This window comes from Sapajus apella, unplaced genomic scaffold (assembly GCF_009761245.1).
Source record: "Sapajus apella isolate SASKATOON/1434 unplaced genomic scaffold, GSC_monkey_1.0 scaffold55, whole genome shotgun sequence".
NCBI lineage: Eukaryota > Metazoa > Chordata > Mammalia > Primates > Cebidae > Sapajus > Sapajus apella.
Genome location: NW_022436995.1, coordinates 9,835,234 through 9,857,075, shown reverse-complemented (window position 1 = coordinate 9,857,075; position 21,842 = coordinate 9,835,234). Strand labels below are relative to the sequence as shown.

The following is a 21,842-nucleotide window of genomic DNA, read 5'->3' as shown; positions in this document are numbered from 1 at the left end:
ACCTCGATCATTTAATACAGTAAGCCATTAAAAGTCACATTTACTTTTTAAGTTTCAAGTATTTTTTCTCCTTTATTTTTTAATGACAAAAATTGTATGAAAATCACATTTTAAAAAGAAAAATAACTTATTCATGTAAACTCGTATTTATAAAATGCATTGTTCAGAGTCTTCATGAAGGTAAATATTGAGTAAAATGAATATCCCTAGTGCAGTGAAAATAAAATATTTGATCCTGGTCCTGGCTCTACCAATTTATAGCAGCATGACCTTAGGTAATTATTTAACTTACCTGAACATTCACTTAACTATAAAACTAAGATACTACATTTGCCTTTTTATCTCATAGAACCAAATAAATTAAATATTTTAAAGCATTTTCAAAGCTACAGAGCACTAATAAGATATTATTCTTTATAAAGGTAACTGCTTATATTTCTCATTTTAAATATAAATTTCCTTTAAAATTATGTAGAAAAACATGGTCCCTAAAAAGAACATTAAAATATGCTTTGTATCTTATTTAATGGGAAACAGTAGAAGCTTTTCTGCTAAAGACAGGAACAAGGTAAGAATACCTAATATCTTCATTACTGTTAATATTTAACATCATATTGGAGATACTAGTCAATGCAATTAGACAAGGGAAAATAATTGGGGACATGAGAATTGGAAAGAAAGAGGTAAAACTATGTTCAAATACAGATGATGTAATTATAAATACAGACAACACAAAATAATCCATTGAAAAGCTACTACCATTAGTAAGAGAATTTCATAAATAGCAAGTCATGAAAATCAATATATTAAAATGAATATACAAATATAAACTAGTTAGAAGAGATAAGAAAGAAGATGCTGTTTACATAACAGAAAAAAAAATGAAACAAAATATTGGCTGTGTGCAATGACTCATACCTGTAATTCCAGCACTTTGGGAGGCTCAGGGGGACAGATGGCTTGGAGCCCAGGGGATCAAGACCAGCCTGGGAAATATGGTAAAACGCCAACTCTATAAAAATACAAGAATAAGCTGGGTACAGTGGCATACACCTGTAGTCCCAGCTACTGAGAAGGCTGAAGTGAAAGGATCGCTTGAGCCTGGGGACGTTGAGGCTGCAGTGAGCCATGATCTTTCCACTGCACTCTAGCCTGGGGTTATATATATATAATAAAACAAAACATTTTTCAAATGCCAAAATCAATATGAAGAGTTATAGTAGACTAAATAATGAATATTCAAAGATATCACCCTAGAACCTGTAAATATTACCTTAAGAAAAAAGGGTCTTTGCAGATGTGGTTAAATTAAGTTTCTTGATATGGGGCGATTATTCTGGATTACCTCAGTGGATTCTAAATCCATCACAAATATTCTTAGAGAGACACAAAGAGATTCGACACACATGAAGAAGATGAAGAAGTAATATAGAGGAAGAGGGAGAGATCAGACTGATGTGGTCACAAGTCAAGGAATGTGGGCAGACACCAGAAATTGGAAGAGGCAAGGAACATATCTTCCCTTGAGCTTCCAGGGGGAGCATGGGTCAGCCTATGCCTTGATTTTGGCTCAGGAAAATGGATTCAAGACTTCTGGTCCCTAGAACTGTGAGAGTAAATTTCTGCTGTTTTAAACCACCAAGTTTGTGGTAATTTGTTATAGCAGCTACAGCAAACTAATATAGGAATATAATAAAATATTCTGAAAGACATAAATATCAACAAATAGTTATACCATGATCTCAGATGAGAAGATTCAACATCATAAAGATGCTTAGATGTCATATCCTCTTTTAATTTATACATTTAATATGTTCCTTAAAATGTCACTAATTTTTTTCTGGAGTTAGAAAAATTTATTATAAAGTTTATTTGGAAGAACAAATAAGAACAGCCAGGAAAACAAACCCTAGCCTTATCAAATATTAAAATCAAATATTTAAATATGTTACAAAGTCTCTATTATGAAAAATAGTATATCATTGGCCATGAATAGATGAATGGAGCAGAATGGAAAATATACAAATAGACCCAATTGCACATGGAAAAATAGCTCACAATTTATGAACTATTCCAGTTAATAATTAAAGAAGCCATTTATAATTAAAATGTGATCATTTTGCAATAATTTTTTTTGAGATGGAGTTTTGCTCTTGTTGCCCAGGCTGGAGTGCAATGGTGCAATCTCAGCCCACTACAACCTCTGCTTCCCAGAGTAGCTGGGATTACAGGCACCCACCACCATGCCCAGCTAATTTTTGTATTTTTTAGTAGAGATGGGGTTTCACCATGCTGTCCAGGCTAATCCTGAACTCCTGACCTTAGGTAATCCACCTGCCTTGGCCCCGAAAAGCACTGGGATTACAGGCATTAGTCATCATGCCCAGCCTTTGCAATAATTTTCTATGGCTGTGCATGTCTAAAAAGGTACAAAATCAGACATTATGCGTTTCCCAATGGAAAAACACACTACCACCTATGAAGTAGTCTCGCAAAAAAAAAAAAAAAAGAGTCAAATCTGAATCCAGTAGCTCTCCCTAGATATAACTAACAATAAGAAAACACATAGGACAGCAAGGGAGATATTAAACTACACCATGGGGATATAATCAGCAAAACCTAGACTGTGAGAAACTAAAGGATGTATGATCCAGTTTTTTCAACAAATTGCAAGGGGAAAAGCAGAGATGGAGGAAGAACTATAGATTAAAAGAGAATGAACAGGTATATTAGTAAGTTATATGTATAAATCTTACTTGAATTCCAATTCTATCAAACTGGAAAAAGAGAAAGACAATCAGAAAACACTAACCAGATATTTAATAATATTAAGGAATTACCATTGTAAGTAAACAATTACATTGTTTTGTGTTTTGTAAAGTCCTTATATTTTAGTGTTTCATGCTGAAATATTCGCTGATAAAATTATATGATGTCTAGAATTTGCTTCTAAACAATCCAAGACCAAGAAATTGAGAAGGGTGTTCAGGGAGGTGAGAAGAAAAGGAATGTGGGTAGAACTATCAATGAAATAGGCTTAATCATGAATTAATAATAACTAAAGCTAGAAATCACCACTAAAGAACTTACCCATGTAACCAAAAACCACCTGTTCCCCCAAAATTATTGAAATGATAACTGAAACTATTATAAACGTGTGGAGATTATACAATTCTTTGTACTTGTATATATAAATTTTTCCATAATAAAATTTTTTTAATATGAAAAACATTCTAATTCTGAGCAACAATCATAAGCAAATCTAAAATGTATAACCAAAAAAGGTTTCAATGCTTTTAAAAAGACAGTGCCATTAAATTATAATCTGCTGAACACTTGCTTTGCAAACCATTTAGCTTGTTGCTTCTCAAAGTAGTAAATAAGATACCAGGTGGATATTAGGCAAGTTAGAGTGTCAAAGGACAGGAAAAGGAGATACTTACTACTAGTTGATTCCTTAACAAACTGAAATACTTATTATCCGCTTCTATTGTTACTCAGGCAACACCCAAAAGCCTGTTCTTGGCTGCCTAGCAACGGAGTGCCCTACCTCCTATCTCACTTTTCCTCTGTTCTTCATGTACCCTTGGCTCCATGTTTTTCTACCGTTAAATCCATCTTCTCTCCATACACCTTCTACCTCCTGCTTTTGTCCCCTGAAACTTCTCCATATTTCATGTTGCCCTTCTCAGTTCTACTAATCAGATCTGCTCTTGCAAATCAATTTGATCTTTATAAAAATGTTTGTAGCTAAGGTAATAAAAGATAGTGGAGCCTCAAATGCCCCTACAGATGGCCATGGCCACTGTGAAAACCTGCTTTTCTCTATTCTTCAGGAGGTGCTAGAAAGGCGAACAAAGTTCAAATTCTTACAAAGAACAGATAATCCTGCTAGAAGTTGTGTTATTATACTTGGATATTCATAGTCTATACTGGCATAGTTAATAATGACCCATCTATTTTTACCAGTAAATGATTCATGAAAACATGGCAGTGTCCTAGAACATAGCTATGGCTCAGGTAAGAATCTCCAGCTTGAGAAACCATGATGCTGCCTTCCAGTGCTTCTTGTAAGCAGGATGGCTAACTCCTAAGCAGGCTTGAGATTTTGCTGGAATCTCAGATATGAGACTGGCAGGTAAACCTAAGGTTGCCAGCACTTCTCTTCTTAAAATAGTACAGGAAGAACTGTCGCACAACAGAAATGATAAGAAAGTAAATAAAACGGTACTAAACAACTGTAGGAACAAAAGTGGTAGGAAATCTGAAGGGGAAAATGGACGATAATGATTTAAAAGATCCTAATAGCTTCTACTAATTGAATGATCACAATGTGGCAGGCACTATATTACAAGCTTTAAATGTGAGAAGTACTTTGTCAAAGAAGGAAAGGAAGATGCTTAGAAAGTAAGCAATTTGCTTAAGATTATATTCAACTTATAAGAAGTAAGGATGGGATTTGAACACAGGCTGCCTTACTTCAAAGCAGGTGCATGTAACAACTACACAATGTTGTCATAAAGAAATGACAGAAGGGCGCTGGCAAAACTGTATTAATGATAAAATTATTCTGCAGGGATACTACTCTACTTAAAAATACATGTGAACATTAAATAAAATCAAATAAATAAATACAATATACAAAACTGTGCTATCAACTGGACCAAAATATTTTAAACTACATGTAAATATTAAAATTAAATTAAGTTAAATATGGTCAAATCTTGTTCTATCATCAAATGGACCAAAATGCATCCTTTTTGAACATGAAGATGTATCTAGTAATATTGAAAACAATCGAAATACAATGTTTTCTTACCACAAAGTATGAGTAACTGACAGTCAATGACTTACAAAAAAAAATTCAGTTCACACAGAAATAAAAGGCAAATTAATTACTTTTGAATTTATTTGAGGAAAATAATAAAATCATGATTTAAAATAAGCAATGAAATCTAAAACTTCAGGCTGGGCGTGGTGGCTCACACCTGCAATCTCAGCATTTTGGGAGATGGAGGCAGGCAGATCACCTGAGGTCAGGAGTTCAAGACCAGCCTGTCCAACATAGTAAAACCCTGTCTCTACTAAAAATACAAAAATTAGCCAGGCATGGTGACATGTGCCTGTAATCCCAGCTACTCTAGAGGCTGAGGCAGGAAAATCCCTTGATTCCATGAGGCAGAAGTTGCAGTGAGCCAAGGTTACACCATTGTACTTCAGCCCGGGGTACAAGAGTGAAATTCCGTTTCAAAAAATAAATAAATTAATTAAATAAATAAAATTTAAAAACTTCATTCAGTAAATAATACATGTGAAATATATTTCCTTTTCATAAAATGACCAATTAAAAGAGGAGGAGAAGGATGCGAAGAATAACGTAAAAGCCAATTTGCGTGAAAACTTGCTAAAACTCATTGTTCATAAAAGATATGCAAATTAAAAACAATTTTGGTTTTGGCAGTCAAGTAGGCAAACATTTTTTTAATTATAAAACCTAGATTGGCATGTGTATATGTTACTTCCTTAGTGAAGTAAGTTCCATCCTACACAGAGAGGGGAACAATAAAACCCATTTCCCATATCCTCTATTGCCTAGCCCCTGGAGAAGACACAGCATGGCCTGTTGAGGGGTTGGGGGTAAGGGAAGGGAACTTAGAGGATGGGTCAATAGGTGCAACAAACCACCATGGTACACATATACCTATGTAACAAAACTGCACATTCCGCACATGTATCCTGGGGTTTTTTTTAAGAAATAAAGAAAAAAAATTCCGTCCTTACTCCCCTTTTGATCCCTAAATCCTTCTTTAGTCTCTCTCTAGCACACTGACCTGTTCTTTATAGAATTTAGACAGTTCTAACTGTATTTGTTTGTTTAATGTTTGCTAACTGCTACACTTAGCAAGCTCTTTGAGAGCTGTGACACATCTACTTTGTTCATTATTTCCTCTGTTCTACCCATGCCTAGAACCATACTAGACAGTCAAAAAGTATTTGTTAAATGATTAACTGAATGAACAGAATGCTGGAAAATATGTAAATTAATTGCACCTCTAGTAATTTATCTTAAGAAAATAATCACAGGTACAAACATTTCTGTAGAAGAATACAGAGGAGGAAAACTAGACTTCATGTTATGTTTAAAAATAAATCTGCTAGTCTAAAAACTATCACATGGGGGTGCGGTTTCCCTAATTGTCCAATAATTATTAGAGGGAAAATTTTAAATGAATAATAAGAATTTTCTTTTATTTTAGGCAAAGTAGGCAGTTTTTTAAATAATAAAAGACACAGCTTACTATGTCTTTCTAAATTTGTAAGTGTTAAGTTTATATAAAATAACATCACAAACATCATAGTGAAATAATTCCAGTTCTCAGAGAGCCCTCATACTTCTTATAACTGCCCCTTACTAAATACCTAATATAAGTTTAGATCACGTAAACTTAAGTCCTACTAATTATCTTTCATTGAATTCTATCAATCTCTAAAGTAACAATGCATTAACATAATTTTAATGTAAGTCACCATCTTAATATTAAAATACCTTCATACCTTTATTTCTCTTAAAATATGCAATTCAATGGTTTTCAGTATGTTCACAGAGTGGTCCAATCACCACCACAATCTAAGTTCTATTGTCACCCCACAATAAAACCCATTTCCCATAACCCCTATCGCCCAATCCCTGGACAACCACTAATCTACTTTCTGTACCTATGTATTTGCCTATGCTAAACATTTCATATAAATGGAATCATACAATACATGTCCTTTTATGAGTGACTTCTTATACTTAGCATAATGTCTTCAAGATTATCCATGTTGTAGCATGTATCAGTACTTCATTCATTTTTATGGCCAAATAATATTCCATTGTATAGATATACACACATTTCTACTTTGCCCTTGGCCAGTAACCTTGATATGGCAACTGCTGATTGCACCCAAAATTTAACCAAGAATTACAGATGCTCATTTTGTTAAAGATTTGACTATAACTAGGATTTTTATTACAACAATAGTGAAAACAGAATGGCTTTATCCATAAATAACTCATGTATATAAAACTTAAACATATACCCAAGCATCCAGCACTTATAGGTGGTCCACAATCTGGCTGAATGTCCATAACTTTGGAGAACAAATTGCTTGTATTTTCTATACATGTCATGAAGTGGACTCACACAGAATAGACTTCCCTTATTCTATAGCAGTTAAGTGCTAAAGTAAGAATAACTGAAAGCTGTCACCATGTAAGAACTACCAGTTAAAACATGAACAACTTCAAATTAAAATGAACTTTAATGAAGGTTAAAATTTTAAAATGAACTGAGCTGAAGTACTGTATTTCCAACTCAAAGTAGTAATAATTGTGCTTGATTACTGAGGTGTACTCAAGGAATGGTCATAAAAGGAAATATTAAACCTTGTTATTCATCCAGCAATTTTCCTATAATTTATTATTATTCAAATCTTAATTTTTGCTGACAGGTAAACAAACAAGTAATTATGTTCATATTAATCAGGTGTTCCAGTTAAAGAAACATAACTTTATGACTTTGAACTTCCTGGTATTCATGTCCTTGGGTTGTGTCTTCTCACACTGGATATGGGCTTGCTGCATGTGGCTCATCTTGGCCTACAGGATATTAGCAAGTCTGATACAGTATAGGCTTAGTAAGAGCATCCATGTTGGGGCTTATAAATCTCCCTCTTGGAAGCAAACTTCCATGGTGTAAAGAAACTTGGGTAGCGGACTGAAAGATAAGAAGTCATGTAAATACCCTGGAGAATAAGAGGCCATATTGGATATTCCTATCCATTTGAACATCCAGCTGAATGCAGCTGCATGAATGACCTCAGCTATATCATTTGAAGCAGAGCTGCCCAGCTCAATCTAGTGAAGCCATAGAATCATGAAAAATGATAAATTTGGGGAGCAGTCTTTTTTTTTTTTTATAGAGACGGAGTCTAGCTCTATCACCAGGCTGGAGTGCAGTGGCGTGATCTCAGCTCCCTGCAACCTCCACCTCCCTTGTTCAAGCAATTCTCCTGCCTCAGTCTCCCGAGTAGCTGGGACTACAGGTGCACGCCACTACGCCCAGCTAATTTTTGTGTATTTTAGTAGAGACAGGGTTTCACCGTGTTGGCCAGGGTGGTCTTGATCTCTTGACCTCGTGATCCGCCCGCCTCGGCCTCCCAAAGTGCTGGGATTACAGGCATGAGCAGCTGGGGTAGCAGTCTTTTATGCCACAATAGGCAACCAAAATAGCCTCATTAAATTATGTTACAATTCTAGTTTGGATAAAGAGTTAAAAATCAAGTCATATTCTATGAGTAATGTTATAATTGGAGCCACAATAAACTCATGACTTTAAATATTTCTCTTCTAGTTCTGTTCACTAAAATGACAAAAATAACAGTATTAACCCACTGCACTAGTCTAGTATGTCTCACAGGCACTTTGGTCTCTAATACCATGTTCTACATCCCTCTGGAAAGACGATTTATTCCATTCAGAGTGAGAAAGACACAGAGTGAGAAAGACACAAAGTGGGCTTGGAACAATCAGTTAATGTCAGAAAACAAGAAGTCTTTAGAAATATGTGGGATCCTATCAAAAGAACAAGAGAGGACAGCTCACAATAGCTTTAAATGGTCAAGGTATGAATATTTGAGCCTCAGAAAAAATTACACTTAGGTTAAATAAATTGTACGTTTTTAAAGTGCTTCAAATATATAGTGATACTAAAAGAAATCTTTTCAAATCACTAGTATTTTACTTGGATATGAAAAATTATTAAGTTTAATTTCACATATATTATCAAGAGATTAAAGTATATCCATTTAAGGGATAATATGGTCAAAAGAACAGAAAGACAGGACTTTTTTTCCCCATAAAATACTAATGGACAGGATAATGAAACTTCCTGCTACTGCCCCACAGGTTATCTCTGGACACTCACCTATTAGATGACATGCTCCGCATTACCTCAAACATTAATGAAGTGTGTCATGACATTTCATTCACAGGTTTGAGAGACCCTCCTAAATGCTACAGCCTTGGCCACTAACAGTGTAAAGTGAACTTGCATCACCAGAACCCAGTGTTATCTTTAGAATGTATTTGAAATAAAAGAAATCTGCTTTTCCTTTGAATTTACTTGGTGATAGAGTCAAACAATTGTTGCTGGTTGCTGCCTTATTATTTCCCTTGCCTTGTCTGGTTCATTAGGACAAAATCCTTCCTAAAGACAATGACAGAAGCCAGAGACTGACACATTGAGCCTTCTTATAATACCAATCTAGAAGTAAGAGCTTTTGTAATCCTAGACTAAAACCAGTGCCATTAACCCTATTTTTCCTAGTCTATACCAAGAGATGATCTAGATGATCCAATTTATTTGGGAGATATCCCAAAATTAATATTTTAATTATATTTAAAATGTTAAATTATGCAAATTTTGATTTAAATGTTAACATATTGATATTAATATACTTTAATTTTATTTTTAAAATTAGTTTGCACTCCCAGCCCATGAATATTTGATGACTTAAAATTATAAAAGGCAAATTATATAATTTTAATAGTAGTTGATATCATTTAAATATGTAACTATTAAGTTAATATTACTTTAGAAGTTACTGTGCTTTTCTTTTTTTTGAGATGAGGTCTCACTCTGTCACCCAGGCTGGAATGCAGTGGTGCCATCTCAGATCACTGTAACCTCTACCTCCTGGGCTCGGGTGATCCTCCCACCTCAGCCTCCTAAATAGCTGGGACTACAGGCGTGCCTCACCACATATGGCTAATTTTTGTATTTTTTGTAAAGACGGGGTTTTGCCATGTTGCCCAGGCTGGTCTTGAATTTCTGGGCTCAAGTAATCTGCCTGCCTTGGACTCCCGAAGTGCTGGGATTACAGGCATAAGCACTGCACCCAACCTGTATACCTTTTTTAAAGCAAAAGGAATTCTCATTAAGAAGTAAGTTGCACAGTATAAGTATATTAAAGAGGGATGATTTTAAAAATAAGAAAGTATTTAAAGCTATGGAAAAATCAGGTACAGGAAACTGAACATATAAAATTTTATACAGTAAAAAGCTGTTTATCCAGCCACATCAGGGTGTGTGTGTGTGTGTGTGTGTGTGTGTGTGTGTGTGTAAAGGAGTGCCGAATTCTGTATACCCAAGTGGCATTTATGTCTAACTGAATTTAAACAAATACTAGCAAAACTTGGATTGGGCCAATACAAGAAGTACTGAAGTTTCAACAAATGCAGTTACTTAATATACCCTTGATGTTTGTGTAATATAACCTCCAAACTGGCTAGTATCTAGAAACAATGTGTCAAAGCTGCACTTTTCATTATAAAAACCTATGTGCCTTATCTTTTGCATCTTGCCAACAATCCTTCGAATAGTGGCCATATGAAAGAATGCATAGCTGATTTACATCAAGCTCAACTATATACTTATTTTCATATACTTATTTTTAAAACAAAATTAAAATTACTTAGAGAAAAGAGAGACAGATACAGAGAAAGAGCCATGTACCACGGCCTGCTCTATATATTTCTTAATCCACTCTGTAAAAGAGAGGTAAATTACATTTTCAATGATATCTTCTATGATTACAACCTGTATATAGTTTCCTCATGTCTTATAACATCTATATATTCAACACAAAATCACCCTTTTTTTCTGAGAAGTGTTTTTTCATTTCCTACAACCCTTTTCTTTCTTCCCAAGAAGACTTAGGGAACATGGTGCAAAGAAAGAGAACAGGCCATGAAATTATGGTGTTAGGCAAGAGAAAGTGCTAAGTTAAGTGGGTGTCCAGCAGCCCCCGAGTACTGTGTGACAGTGTTAAAATCACTTCAATTAAAGTCTCCATGTATGTTAGTCACTTGTGACTTGCTGATCTACAACTATCAAAATGCAGTAACTGGTGTCAGTAATAATGATCATCGGACACCAAGAAAAGACAGTAGCATCTTCATTATGTCTGGTCCTTCATGCCAAGGAAGAAAAATTTTACAAAACTTATTAAAAACAGCTACAAATTATAAGTGCTAGTATTTAAAGAGCTAACTTTAGTTTTCTGGGACACTTTAGGACTTTTCCCACTACTACTCATGATAATTTAGATTGTGTCTTATTTTGTTTTTAAATCGATTTTTAACTAAGATCTTTTAGCAATTCTGAAACACAGATTTGCATAATCAGCATGCACAATACTACTTTTTTCACACCTGTTAAATTGGATTAAGTTAAACCAAATACCAACATTACTAAATGCCACAGTTAACTAGTCAGACTAAATGGGTAAGCCTCACCTACCTGACTTAAATACTAAGTGCCTCAAGGTGCCCACATGACATTGTTCGCAAAGTCTTAGTGCCCCTGAATTTAAGTTTATTGGTTTTCAGCTTTTGGGGAGGGACAAAATTGGTTTTTGTCAAGTCGTCATAATCCTGCTTAATTAAGGCTTTGAATACCGTGTGCACATGCGTGCTCTCTGGGAATGCATCATCAGGTGAGTGTCCCAGACCACGGCCCACAATCCACACGCTCTCCAAGTTTTACTGCACGGGTCAACCTTTTTCTGCACAGGGCCAGATAGTAAATACCTCAGGCTTTGGAGGCCAGACTGTGCGGCAACCACTTCACCCCGCTGTTGCAACGCGGGAAGGCAGGCATGGGCAATACATAAAGGAATGAGCGCGGCTGTGTTCCAATAAAACTTTATTCACCAACAATGAAATGTGAACGTCATGCTTTTCCACACGTCATGAAGGAGCACATTTCATATTTACATTTGAAAATGCAAAAAGCATGCCTAGCTGGCCAGCCACTTGGCGACCTGGCCGTCGGGCGGCAGTCCGCCAAACCCCGCGCCGTCACTCGCCCACCAAAGGCGGGGGAAGGGCCGGGGGGCACAGGCAGGCCTCTGGCGAGGTGATGGGGACCCACCCGCGCGCACCGCCTGCCGGCGCCTCCCGTCAGTCTGGGCCCCGCCGCCTGAGTCGCTGCGTTCCCTGACCAGGAGAGGAGAGGGACAACCCTCGGCGTCGAGGCCAGGACCCTGGACAGGGGGAGGGAGGCGTGTAGGAACAGGGAGAAGGAAGGGCCAGGCTTCGGGGTCGCGGAGCCCGGGAGGTACCCCCAGGTCCGCCGCCGCCTCAGGCCGGTCACTCACTCGGATAAGCCCGCAGAGACGAAGGCCATAGCAACAGCGCAACTAGAAGGACTAAGGGCTCCATGGGCGTCGTCCACAGCACTCCGCCATGCGACCGGAACGTCCCGAGGCCACCAGGCTGGGAACCTCAGAGCCGAAAGGAGAGGTGTCAGCGGCGGACCGTCCTGCCTCAGGCCCTGGGACGCCCCGCAACCGTTGTGCCCAGCGCGCAAGCGCAGCGGGGTGAGGGAGAGGAGCGCGAGCTGCCAAGGCCCGCCCCCTCCTGGGGCCGCGTGCTGGAGGCTGAGGACAGCGCGCGTCCCGCCCCTTCCCAGTGCGCATGCTCGCTCCGCCTTCGTAGGTACGGGCCGAGCGCGAGCTGCCAAGGCCTGCCCCATCCTGGGGCCGCGTGCTGGAGGCTGGGACCACACGCGTCCCGCCCCTCCCCAGTGCGCATGCTCGCTCCGCCTTCATAGGTCCGGGCGAGCGCGAGCTGCCAAGGCCCGCCCCATCCTGGGGCCGCGTGCTGGAGGCTGGGACCACACGCGTCCCGCCCCTTCCCAGTGCGCATGCTCGCTCCGCCTTCGTATCCACACGCGTCCCGCCCCTTCCTAGTGCGCATGCTCGCTCCGCGGGCCGAGCGCGAGATGGGAATGTGTCGACGCCCGGCTACTGCGTGCGCCTCGAAGCCTCGGGGCGGGCGGGGCTTGGCCCATCCTGCGCGCTGGGGAGACAGCCGAGGCCAAAACGCGGTCCATGCGAGGAAAGAACTGTAATGAGAAAGGCAAATAACCTGGCAGTTATCACCGCGTGGAAGGTCTGTGGCGGGGAACGCACTACGTACTGCTGCGGACCGTAGAAAACCACGCCCTGAAAGCGGATGGGGAGCGTGGCTGAGCAGACGACAGCTTGGCGCGCTCCGAGAACTGAGCATGGTGCCGGCGAGTTGCATTGCTGGGGCTGGGAGGGCACTTGTTGCAGGCCAGCCGGGAGAGGTAGGCAAGGGCATTAAAAACACATTGAGGGGTTTGGGCGTTTTTGCTTTTCAAAAGATCACATTCCATTTCCTTGACATTCTTAAAAAGACAGGGTGGGGCGAGGAAGAGTAGGACTATGAAGGGGTAACATGAGGGGGTTTGGCGGGGGGGGGGGGGGAGGATGATGGATAGCAGTGGCCACAAGAATCCATACATGTGTTAAAATTCACAGAAGGCCTGGCACGTGTCTCAGGCCTGTAATCCCAGTACTTTGGGAGGCTCAGGCGGGCGGATCACCTGAGGTCAGGAGATGGAGACCAGCCTGGCCAACGTGGTGAAACTTCGTCACTATTAAAAATACAAAATTAGCCGGTCATGGTGGCTACTTGGGAGGCTGAGGTAGGAGGATGGCTTGAACCCGGGAGGCAGAGGTTGCAGTGAGCCAAGATCATACCACTGCATTCCAGCCTCGGCAACAGAGGGAGACTCCACCTCAAAAAAAAAAAAAAAAAAAAAATCGCAAAACTGCACATCCCAAAGAATCTGTTTTTCTGTGTGGTTATTTTTTAAAATTCACATACACTCATCTCTGCCTCAGGAAGCAAGGGTCTTGGATTTTAGTCTGAGGCAGTGGAGAGTACTGCCAGACGGTTGTGATTAGATTTGTATTCCAGAAAGCTTACTGTTCCTGTAGCATCAAGAATGGGCTGGAGGGAAACAAGATTACAGGTCGGGAGCCAAGTGAGGAGGCTGCTTCCCTAATCCAGGAATGGAATGATAGGGGCCAGGCCTCGTGGTGGCAGAGGACAGGAAACACAGGGACAGATCTGAGAGACCTTTAAAGCTGGCATCAACAAGATTAGAGAATTGATTAAATGTGGGAAAGGAGGAAGAAGGAGCCAATGCTGAAACTTCTGGCTTGAGCATCTAGATATGTAGCGGTGCCATTGATTGGAACAGAGGGTACTTGTGGGAGTGGAAGAAGTTGAGTTTCATTTTCAACATTGCTATATTGAGACGAATTTGGGACTTCCTACTGGAGTGTCTTGTCCAGCGAGCAGATGAATGTGGGACCCCGAAGAGAGCTGAGATGGAGATGGAGCATTGAGAGGCATCAGCATCTAGAAGTGGGGATGTCGATTGCCCAAGGAGAGTCTTTAGATGGAGAAGATCACTGGGCCTAAGACAGAACCCTAGGAAACATGGGCAGACTATAGAGAGGAGGATAGACCAGTGAAGGGGACCGAAAGTAGGGAGAGGAAAACCAGGAAAACCAGAAGCATCACAGAAGAGGAGGAATTCAAGACTCTTAAGTGCTTCTGAGCAAACAGTAGAAGGACTTCGATTTAGCAGCAAGATTCTTGGCAGAAGCAGTTTCAGTGGAGTGGCTTGGGCAGAAGTCAGAACACAGTGAGTTGAGAAAAGAGTAATTGGTGATGAAGTGGTGGTAGCTATTACAGACAACTTTTTCAAGTTTTTAATGTGCTCCACCAGTGCTTAATCCAGACGTAGCAGCATCCTAGAATCAAACAGTTGCAACTACAGTATGTGTTGCTTCATGATGGGGACACATTCTGAGAAATGAGTCATTGTGGGAATATCATAGAGTGTACGTACACAAACTTAGATGGTATAGCCTACCTCACACCTAGGCTATATGGGATAACCTATTGCTCTCAAGCTACAAATTTGTACAACATGTTACTGTACTGAATACTGTATACAATTGTAATACAATATTTGTTTCTAAACATATCTAGACAAAGAAAGGGTATAGTGAACAAACAGTATTAGAATCTTATGGAACAGGCCCTGACTGAGGCTGCTGCCTTTCTTTCAGAGATGCCCTGCCCAGAGAGGAGGAATCTAGAGAGGCAGTCTGGCTACAGCAGCTTTGCCGAGCTGTGGTGGGCTCCACCCAGCTCAAACTTCCATAACATTATCAGCATGAGAGCACCAGCAGCTTTGTCAGAGAAGCACTCTGGCCACCTGGGGGCAGCAGAGCCTCACCAGTGGCTGAGATGACACTTGTTACTTCAGAGCATCTCTCCAGACGTGAGTCAGAAACTGGATTTGGATTCTGTTGGAATAGATCATGTTTTGCTATTGTGTGTTTTGCTTTACGCTTGTGCATTTGGAATGCACCAAATAGCATGTAATAATGTTTAAATGATTTGATAGTAATAGCCTTTGTTCTCCAAATAAGATTTTCTTCAATGCCGGCTACCTAAAAGAATGTTAAACATCCAGTCTTTCTCTGACTGTTAAAGCTAGTCCACATGCACTTACATGACAGACAGTCCTAGGCTGAAATCAATTCATGAAATGAGACCTGGGAGCACCCAGAAGAAGCAGGCTGATCCTTGGTAATGCCCACTTTCCACACATTCTACCCCACCTGATGTAGGCAATATACATTTTTTAAAAAACTTTTATTAATTGTATTTTTTTTACTTTTATTTTGTGTTTGGGGATACATGTGCAGGTTTTTTTTTTATAGGTAAACTTGTGTCATGGGTGTTCGTTGTACACATTATTTCATTACCCAGGTACTAAGCCTAACATCTGGGCTCTGAATAGTCTCCATAGGATGTTTTGGATTTAATAAATGGATGGCAGAGGAATCCTGGAGTGTAGATGGTGATTGCTGGGAATGGGTTACAAGTGTGTAAGCCTCACAGGATTCTTAGCTCTGTCCAGGAAAATCCTCTCTCTTTCCTATTGACTCTACCAAAGTCATGTGCATCGCTGTCAAAGTCTGAGAGTGTAGCTGGGGACTTACAGAGAACTGGGACAATGATTTATTATCCTGTGGATTCATCCACCTAGGTGGATCCTGGAATTCTAAAGGAATACTCAATACAAATTTAATTTGTATTCACTTAACTTTTGTAAAATTAGTTATGTCCTCACTAAGTAGAAAGATTCTTAAGGACAGAGACCATGTCTTTTTGTGTTTATACACCAGGGACTTTTCACAGTGCCTGGCAAAGTTTGGACTCTATATTTATGTGGTGCTGAGTAATATGTGAAACTTTCTGGTGGGTGTCACCAAATCAAATACAAGATGACTTTGGGTAAGGAGAACCTTAATCTCTGGATCTCATTTTGCTTATCCCTAAAATAATAACCCTTTGTATCTGAATTATACTTAAGTCTAAACCTTATATATAGATCAAATATATTTCCTTTCACACTCACTGGGAGGGTAGGAAATATATTTCCTTTCACACTGATCATCCTGATGAGGTGAGACTACAAGACCCAGGTCTTTTGACTCTTGGTACAGCACACTCTCACTATACCTTTCTGGATTACAAGGGATAATTAGACTAGTCAGTCCCTTGGAGATGTGCTTCCAGCTTCAAAAATGGTTCTCAGTCCACACTGAGAATTAGTGCAGAAACTTTTTTAACATAACCAATAATCAAGACTGTGTGGTATTGGCAGAGGAATAGACACATACATCAATGGAACAGAATAGATTTAAAATCCAGAAATAGTTGACACAAATATGTCCAAGTGATTTTTTACAAAATGCAAAGGCAATTAAATGAAGGAAGGATTGCCTTTTCAACAAATGGTGCTGGAGCAATTGGACGTGCACAGGTAAAAACATGAACATCAGCCTAAATCTCACACTTTATATAAAAATTAACTCAAAATTAACTCACAGGTATAAATCTATAAAACTTTAAGAAAAAAATAGGAGAAAATTATTATCAGCCAAGTCCAGGTCTGTTCTGCCCGTGCACAGTAAATCGATCACAGTGACCTGGATTTGCAAAAGAGAAAAGATTTATTTACAAGGCTGCCAGGTGAGGAGGTGGGAGACCAGCTCTCAAATCTGCCTCCCCAAAGATTAGGCTTAGCAATATTTATGGGCTAGGGAAGTGGGCTGGTCTAAGCTGTGGGGAAAGGTGATTGACAATGGGGAAAAATAAACTGGCAGGTTCTGCGCAAATGTCATTTCATAGAACATATGCACAGAAAATACCAGTGTTAGCATGATCCGAGGGTGGAGTTTAGGCCCTCTAACATCAAAACACCACCTCTCCAGCAATTGCGCAAGCCCAGTCGAAGGGGAAGTGGTCTCAACCAGTTCAAACTGGACAGGAGCTGGCCCAAGTTCCTGAAAAACAACCCAAGTGACCATTACCATGGTGACCCATGAGTTATCGATAAAGGAGCCAGTGAAGGATAAATTTCAGTGTTCAGCAGCAAGGGCTTCAGCTACTGAGGCCTCCAGCTGCATAGAAAAAGGAAAGGAAAAAAAAAAAAATAACAAGAAGCAAACAACCAGAAAAAACAAGCAGAGCAGGCAGACCTGATCAAATTAATGCCTGGGTTTGAAAATCTTCAGCAACTACAATTAGGCGAAACGTTTTTGGACTTGATAACAAAAGCATGATTAATAAAACAACTGATAAATTGAACTGCATCAAAATTTAAAAGGTTTGCTCTGAGAAAGACCCTGTTAGGCTGAAAGACAAAGTACCATTTTTTTTCAATCTGCAAATCACAAATCTGACAAAGGACTAGTGTCTAGAATAAAGAGAATCAGAAGTCAACAGTGAGAAATAACAGTTTGAAAATGAGCAAAAGACAGACATTCACTGAAGAGAATATACAGATGCAAATAATGCACATGAAAAGGTGCTTAGCATCATTAGCCATCAGGGAGATGTGAATTAAAACTACATGAGGTATCGATACACACATACCAGGATGACTCAAATAAAAAGAGTGACATCAAATGCTATTGAGGATGCAGAGAAACTGGATCACTTATGAATTGCTGGTGGATTTATTTCAGCAGCCAACTCTGCAAGGCAGTTTGGCATTTTCTTATAAAACTAAATATGCAAAAACCATACAACTCAACAAGTGCACTCTTGGGCACTTCTTCAAGAAAATGAAACTTATGCCCACATAAAAACCTATACATGAGTAATCACAGCAACTTTATTCATCAGAACCAAAAAAACCTGGAAACAACTCAGCTGTCCTTCAATGGGCAAATGATTATACACACTGTGGTGTACCCACACCGTGGACGACTTACTGTTCAGCAGTGGAAGAAATGAACTTCTGATACATGCAACGATACATGCAACAACTTAGAATAACCTTCAGTGAATTATGCTGAGTGCAAAACGATTACATATTATATGATTCTGTTTATATAACATTCTTAAAATGACAAACACAGAAATACAGTAAGGTTAGTTGTTGCAAGAGTAGGGGATGGGAGAGAGAAGAGAAGTGGGAGGTAAGAAGGTGTGGTTAAAAATGGGCTACACAGGGATCCTTTGGTGATGGAAATGTTCTTATCTTTATTGTAGCAATGTCAATATCCTGGTGGAAAGCCAGGCATGGTGGCTCATGCCTGTAATCCTAGCACTTTGGGAAGCTGAGGCAGGTGGATCCCTTGAGCCCAGCGTTCAAGACCAGTCTTGGCAACGTGATGAAAACCCATCTCCACGAAAAAATACAAAAATTAGCCGGGTATGGCTGCCCGTTCCTGTAGTCCCAGTTACTTGGGAGTCTGAGGTGGGAGAAAGGCTTGAGCCTAGGAATGCCGTAATCACACCACTGCACTCCAGCCTGGGTGACAAAAAAAAAAAAAATCCTAATCCTGGTGCTGAAATTGTACACATCTTGTTTTGCAAGATGCTACCATTGGAGAAAAGTGGGTAAAGGGTATGTGGAATCACTGTATTATTTTCTACATAAATGCATATGAATCTACAATTATCTCAAAATAAATGTTTAATTTAAAAAAAAAGGGAAAACAGCCCTATCGCCAACCAATGGAATCAGAATTTTTCGGGTGGAGTCTGGACATTAGGACTTTTTAAAAAAGAATTAGAGAATACAAAAAATTTTAGATAAGTAACAACTAGAGCTGAGAAGCCCTGGACCGTAGTATGGGGCAAATGCAGCAGGTGGCGCTAGTAAGCAGAGTTTAAACCAAGATGAAAAACTTGCCCCTCTTTCTTTCTCTCTCTCTTTTTTTTTCCCTCTTCTTTTAGCAGAATCTTGCTCTGTTGCCCACGCTGCTCTGCAGCGGCACAATCTTGGCTTACTGCAACCTCCACTTCCCAGATTCAAATGATTCTCCTGCCTCAGCCCCCTGAGTAGCTGGGATTACAGGCATGTACCACCACTCCCAGCTAATTTTTGTATTTTTAGTGGAGATGGGGTTTTGCCATGTTGGCCAGGCTGGTCTTGAACTCCTGGTCTCAAGTGACCCACCGGCCTTGGCCTCCCAAAGTACTGGGATTACAGGCGTGAGCCACCACACCTAGCCCACCACTTTCATTTATTTTAATGTCAGTGAACCATATTAAGGATAAATGCTTAATTTTCAATGTTGAAATTGGCAGATACTACTAGTGGTCTCCGAGGTGGTCAGTGCATCCTAGAGACGATTCAGTAGTGACCACACAAAGGTAGACTCAATTTTTAGGTCTTTTTTCCCCTTTATTCTTACTCTGAGTAGTTAATTGAAGAAGAGTAGAAGTCAGCAGCTCATTGATGCTTGTTTTTTTAACTGAGGTGAACGTCACATGCATAAAATTAGCCATTTTAAAGAGAACAATTTGGCGGCATTTAGTACATTCACAGTGTTTTATAATTACTACTTCTATCTAGGTTCAAAACATTTTGTTGGCAGGGTACAGTGGCTCACACCTATAATCCCAGCACTTTGAGAGGCCAAGGCAGGAGGATCACTAGAACCTGGGAGTCCAAGACCAGCCTGGGCAACACAGTGAGACTCCATTTCTACAAACAAACAAACATTTTATCTCCCCAAAAGAAAACTCCATACCTGATAAGCAGTTATTTCTTATTTCCCTCTCATGGTAACCCATGGAAAACAACAATCTGCTTTGTCTCTTTGGATTTACCTATTGTGAATATTTTATATAAATGGAATGTTATAATATGTAGCCTTTTGTGACTGGCTTCTTTTACTTAGCATACTGTTTTTGAAGTTCATTCATACTGTAGCATGCATCAGCATTTAATTTCTTTTTATGGTAAAATGACATTCCATTATATGGGTATACCACAATTTGTTTATCCTTTTATCTGTTGCTGGACATTTAGGTTCTTTCCAACCTTTTGGCTGTTGTGAATAGTGCTGCTGTGACCATGCACGTAAGTGTGTTTGTTTGAGTACCTGTTTTCAATTATTGGGACTGTTATTTGAAATTACTAGATCAAACTGAAATTCTTTATGTTACGTTTTGAGGAACTGCCAAACTTTTCCACAACAGCTGGACATTTTGCATTCCCACCAGCAATATACAAGGGGTTGGTTTTTTTCACATCCTTACCAAGACTCTTTATTTTCTGGTTCATTTGTTTTACTTATAGCCACCGTAGTGGGTATGAAGTTTCATTGTGATTTTGATTTGCATTTTCCAAATGACTAATGATATTGGACATTTTTTTCAGGTGCATTTTGGCCACTTGTATGTCCACTTTGGAGAAATGCCTGTTCAAGTTTTTTCCCTATTTTTTAATTGTGTTGTTTCTGTTTTTGTTATTGAGTTGTAAGAATTCTGTATGTATTCTGGACAGCAGACTCTTTTCAAATATATGACTTGCAGGTATTTTTCTCCCATTCTGTAGGTTGTCTTATCACTTTCTAGATAACCTCTTTTATACATAAAAGTTTTTAAATTTGATGAAGTCCAGTATGCCTATATTTTTCCTTTGGTTGCTCATGCTTCTGATATCATATTTATGAAACCATTACCAGATCTGAAGTCATGAAGATTTACCTCTATGTTTTCTTCTAAAGATTTTATAATTTTAGCTTTTATATTTAGATTGTTGATTCATTCTAAATTGATTTTTTAAATATGGTGTGAGGTAGGGATCCAACTTAATTCTTTTGCATATGGACAGCCAGTTGTCCTAGCACTACTATTTGGAGATACTATTCTTTCCCTATTGAACAGTCTTGGCACTCTTGCCAAAAATCAATTGGCCGTAGATGTGTGGGCTTATTTCTCAACTTTTAATTGCATTCCAGTGGTCTATATGTCTATTCTTATGGCAGTATCACAGTTTTGATTACTGTAGCTTTGTAGTAAGTTTTGAAATCTAAAAGTGTGAGTCCTTCAACTTTGTTTTTCTTTTTCAAGATTGCATCAGCTCTTCAGGGCTCTCTGTGTGTTATGATCCATGAACACAAATGTCTTTTCATTTATTTAGGTCTTTTAAAATTTCTTTTAGCAGTGTTTTATAGTTTTCAGTGTACAAGTCTTTCACCTTTTAAAATTTATTCTTAGATATTTTATTTTTTGATGCTATTATAAATGTAATTGTTCTCAGTTTTCTTTTCAAATTGTTCATTGCTTATGTATAGAAATATGACTAAATTTTGTGTTTTGATCTTGTACCATGCAACTTTGTCAAATTTGTTTCTATTAGTTCTGACCCACTTCACTCCCCCAGGCCATTTGGAACCTCCCAGAAATAACATTTATTTTAGCGCCATTCACAGACAGCTTCTGCTTCCTGTTTTAAAAATATCTTAAAATTTACTTGGATGGTGTCTAGAGAGAGACAGATGTAGGCTTGGGAAAACCCAAGAGAGTAAGAAATAACTTGGGGAAGAAGGAAAAGCATTCTTTATTCTTTTTATCCTTCATATTTAAAATA

The 21,842-nt window shown here is 39.1% G+C and overlaps 1 protein-coding gene across 1 annotated transcript in view; it reads right to left on the bottom strand.

The window, feature by feature from the left end:
• The window catches only part of SPESP1 (sperm equatorial segment protein 1), a 16,121-nt gene extending 3,683 nt beyond the window's left edge, over positions 1-12,438 (bottom strand). Inside the window, exon 1 of the mRNA XM_032244631.1 lies at positions 12,205-12,438. Coding sequence (XP_032100522.1) covers positions 12,205-12,268 — 64 coding nt within the window. The 5' untranslated portion in view covers positions 12,269-12,438. The remainder of the gene's footprint in view (positions 1-12,204) is intronic.
• Between the last annotated feature and the right edge of the window lie 9,404 nt (positions 12,439-21,842).